At 34.8% G+C, this 4,633-nt stretch overlaps 1 protein-coding gene across 1 annotated transcript in view; it reads right to left on the bottom strand.

Moving 5' to 3' along the window:
* Window positions 1-416: 416 nt before the first annotated feature.
* Window positions 417-4,633, bottom strand: part of LOC102434287 (pseudouridylate synthase 7 homolog-like protein) — a gene marked incomplete at its 5' end in the record, with an annotated part of 16,636 nt that continues 12,419 nt past the window's right edge. The window contains 3 exons of the mRNA XM_023749105.1: window positions 417-778; window positions 2,836-2,917; window positions 4,597-4,631. Coding sequence (XP_023604873.1) covers window positions 417-778; window positions 2,836-2,917; window positions 4,597-4,631 — 479 coding nt within the window. The remainder of the gene's footprint in view (window positions 779-2,835; window positions 2,918-4,596; window positions 4,632-4,633) is intronic.

Genomic DNA, 4,633 nt, shown 5'->3' with positions numbered 1-4,633 from the left:
TAAGCCCTGTCTTTTCTTTTCTCGGTGTTAACTAATAGAATAAAAATCTCCTTTCCTGTGGATATTTATGAAAGCATAGAAAAATATCTAGAAAAACACAGGCCCCAAAACAGAGGTTGGTTTTCTGGAGGCAGGGGAGGAGATCACAACAGTCATGGCAAGGGTAACAGCTACATCTGCAATGTTTTGGTTTTTATTTTTAAGGAAACTGTTCTGTGCATTATTTGTAATCTTTAAAAGAATGTGTTCTTGAAAGGAAGTTTTACTATCTTTGTACCTTTCACTTCACACCATTGACTATTTTATTTTTTCAGTTATTGACGTGTATTAAGCCTCAGCTGACAGCAGAGTAGAAAAGGAGATGAGCAAATATAAGTTAAAAAGAAATAAAATCCATATTTAGGTTTAAATTGTTTCTAAAATAAAGGCTTCAGAAACGTAGTGTCCCTGCTAAGGTAACAACTACTCTTCGGAAATCCTGATGAAATGACACTTACTTTATTATTTGGGAATTGCTCATCATCACCATCTTCATCCAAACAGACCAAATCACCCTCCACCACTCTTGATCCATAGGTTGCAAGTCTGTAAGATACGGCCTCATTCCAAATTTTGCTGCTATATGCATGAATGTAGAAAATGCGCATAGAATGAGGAAAGGAGAACCAGGCCTGGATACAACCCTCCTCGGTCATGCTAAAGCGATGCAGTGACTCCAACAACGCTCTCTCTCGAACTTTGAATTCTGGCATCAATGAAAGTGTGCCTTTAGCATCCTCTGCAATAAAGAGAAAATCAGTTAGTCAACCACTTTCATTTAAAGGCCTGTTATGAAGACCTTTATTATGCTCTCTAAATGAGAGTCAATGAATTGCTGCTCTTTTACACCTGAATATGAAGATGTTCAGCACCGACTATAAATCTAACTACACTTGAAGAATTGTTTTTTAAAAAATAAAGATCATATGAGCCATTCACATTCCCTGCTTTAAAAACAACAACAACAAAACACAAAAAACAAAAACAGCCCAGCCAGTTTAGCTCAGTGGTTGAGTGTCAACCCATGAACCAAGAGGTCACGGGTCGGATTCCCAGTCAGGGCACATGCCCAGGTTGTGGGCTTGATCCCTAATAGGAGGCATGCAGGAGGCAGCCAAAGGAAGATTTTTCTCTCTCATTGATGCTTCTATCTATCCCTCTCACTTTCTCTCTCTCTAAAAATCAATAAAAACACATTAAAAAATAACAAAAAGCACAGTAGTAATTCTTACTTCAGAATGAAGATAAACTAATTTACAGTTATTAGAGGACTTCATAAAAGAGCATTAAATAAATTTCTGAGCCTAGGGATTTAAAAAGAACTATTATGGAGATTTACAGAGAATTGTTTGAATAAGAAAGGGTGATGTCTGGATTCCTCAAGCATAATGTTAGGTCTTGCTGGTGGGATGCATTTTAAAATTAGGGACTCTACTGTAAAGATGCTGATTCCAACAGGGCCTTGGAATCAGCATTTAAATAACTGTATCAGGTTTCTTATGAACATTAAAGTGTAAATATCATTGAAATCATTGCCATAAGGAAATTATCTTCTCAAGACTCTACAATAGAGACAAACAACTCACTTTGAATTTTCTTTAGTATCACTTAGATTACTCATAACAATTTGAAATGCCCATATTATTTATAGATTGTGCTTTGGCACAAAAATATTTCTCTCCTATGAATAATTACATGTTTTTATAATATGTACATACTTAACACTTGGAGTGCGGGTGAATTTCCCGCCAAAATATAAGATGGCTCTGTCTTTTGGTTTTGTTCCATCCACCAAAAGGGTGGATTACAAACAAATATTTGGTAATACGCAGTTACAATCGGCCCGAGTTTACACGTTTCCCGCACTCCACCGCAAATCTATATGAACCGAGTTAAAGACGGCTCCCGCGGAGTACGCGCAATTCACGCGAGCCAACTTAACTCGTTTCCCGCACTCCAAGTGTTAAAAATAATGGAGATTTTTGAAAACTGGTATCATTTATTTTGATGTTAGTGAAATTTAGTATGCACATATATGTAGATCACAGATTTGAATGAATCTAAAATGGTATGGTTGCTGTCATTATTACTTAAATACAAGTAATATTTGTTCAGTATTTAGTATGTGCTAGGCACTATTTTAAGAGCGTTACATCTGTTATTTCATTTAAATGTCATAATAGTCTTTTAGGTACTATTATTAGCTTCAATTTCAGGTGAAGAAACCAAAACAATGAGGCTAAATCATTGCACAAACCCATACAGTTGGCAAGTACTAAAGGTGAGCGTTACACTCATATAAATTGACTCTAGAACCCACACTCATAACTAGTTTTCTTTAGTGTTTCCTATTAAGCATTCTGCATATATATCATCCTATTGAGCTAGAGTTTTCAAAATCAGTAGTCAGGGCTGAATGGCAACTAGACCAGAACCAATGCACAAAGTATCAGATATAACAAATGTTCTTTTATTTAGTTTATTTTTCCATCTCCTCTAGTTGTAGTGAATCATATACTCCCATCAGTACCAGTTTAGAACTGGGAACTCCTATCTCCTCAGAGGATTCAGATCAAGAAAAACTAAGATGCCATCTCTCCCCTCCAACCTCCCTGCAAGCAAGATTTAGAACAGACAAAAGGAGTACATAGGGCATATAATAAAATGATTAAATATAGAATATATTAAAATCTATTTCTTATCACATTTATGTAGCAATGAATGCCCTTCTGCTTACATAGCATTTATATTATGTATCTGCATGGCTATGTATAGGGTAAAGAAACTTTTAAATACCAGTTTGAAGAAAATATTTCTTTGCTCTATTTACAGGATCATCCAAATCTTCTGGTGTAAGAAATAATTTTACAGCCTTTACCTTTAAAAATCAAGCAAGCAAACACATGTTACATAAAAATGACAAATTACCTACTTTAAGAAAAACATGCCTCTTCAAAGAATAGGCATTTAACAAATGCCTATTTGATATTTGATGCTACAATTTTATCTTTAAACTTCCAAGAATTAAATAATCAATGTTGCCCTAGCTGGTTTTGCTTGCTCAGTGGTTAGAACACGGCCCACAGACTGAAGTGTCTGAAGTTCGATTCTGTTCAAGGGCTTGAACCTCAGTTGCAGGCTTGATCCCTGGCCCCAGCTGGGGCTTGAGGGAGGCAACCAATCAATGTGTCTCTGTCACACTGATGTTTCTCTCTCTCTCTCTCTCTCTCTCTCTCTCTCTGTCTCCCCTCCCCCTCTTCTCTCCTTCCCTTCCACTCTCTCTCAAAATATCAATGGAAAAAATATCCTTTGGTGAGGATTAACAGCAACAAAAAATAATCAATGTTACGTTTAGAAATAAACTTCTATACAAAGCAAGCTTATATACAGGTTTAAAATATTGTGGACCAGAAAAAGTGCTCTCCCATATCTTCCACAGTCCTTCTTCTGTCATTCTTTACCTCTATTATATGAATACAAGTGTGAAGTAATGACATAAAACTCAAACTTGACCAACATACACAACAAAAATAGGGAAGAAAAGAAGCATAAGGGAATGGCAAGCCACTAATTGCATTCATGTTCTCAAGTCTCAGAATTCATTAGTTTTAAAAATAATTGCCCAATTCTTTTTTGAAATTGCCAACTTTAATATTTTCTTTTAAAACCTAAATAGATGAAAATATGTTCTTAAAAAAAGAGACATCTACTAGTTCCTGTATTTTATCACTGTCTCTAGAACTGTGATTTATTTCTAAGTATATGTCTTTGAGTGGCAATACTGACTACAAATTTGCAGATGTGGTCTGCATCATTAACTGTCAACTGTATTTCCATGTACAAGATAATATTCACATGCACAATGCTTCTCACAAGTGCTATTACTATTCTTTTCTCTTCCACTCAAGAAAACATACTATAACACAAATGAGTATGGCACTATCATATGAATAATCTTGCCTTTGTGCAAGTATATAATTTTTATAGATTTGTAAGTTTTGCATATTATGCGCACTTCATGCAGTGCAAAACTATGTGTATGTATATAATGTGTAATTATATATAAAATATAGACTTTAAATGTATATGTAATTTTAATAACTGGGCAAATGTGGCCTCTTCTATGTGACATTCATTTATACTAGTAGTTTCATTTGAAACTAATCAGATAATTTTTCAAATCTGTTGTTCCCTTTTTAGTCTCTAGCTTTGGGTGAATTCCTATCTTTTATATAATCTGATACCAGATTTCTAAAATTATAGGGTATTACTTTACTCTAAATCTCTTATTCAGTTCACTCAGAATGTAGTGAGTGTTGGTCAAATTCTCTGTTAAGTCTCAAACAATATTGCACATGGCACACAGTTGGCTTTCTTATAGTATGATGCCAAGAATCTAGTAGCTGCTCAATATATGTTCAGTGATATAGAATATGGTATATATATGTGTGTGTGTATATAAATGTGTATATATGCTGGGCTAAGAAAGCAAAGAGCTGGCTTATGAGTAAGTGCAACTGTGAAAACAAAAAAGATCATATTCTTAAGAATACGTACCATTTCGCTCTTCAGGAAAGCCAATCCAATTTGATCT

Source organism: Myotis lucifugus, unplaced genomic scaffold (assembly GCF_000147115.1).
Source record: "Myotis lucifugus unplaced genomic scaffold, Myoluc2.0 scaffold_2871, whole genome shotgun sequence".
Taxonomy (NCBI): domain Eukaryota; kingdom Metazoa; phylum Chordata; class Mammalia; order Chiroptera; family Vespertilionidae; genus Myotis; species Myotis lucifugus.
The sequence above is the reverse complement of the archived record's forward strand: the minus strand, read 5'-3'. Positions and strand labels throughout refer to the sequence as shown.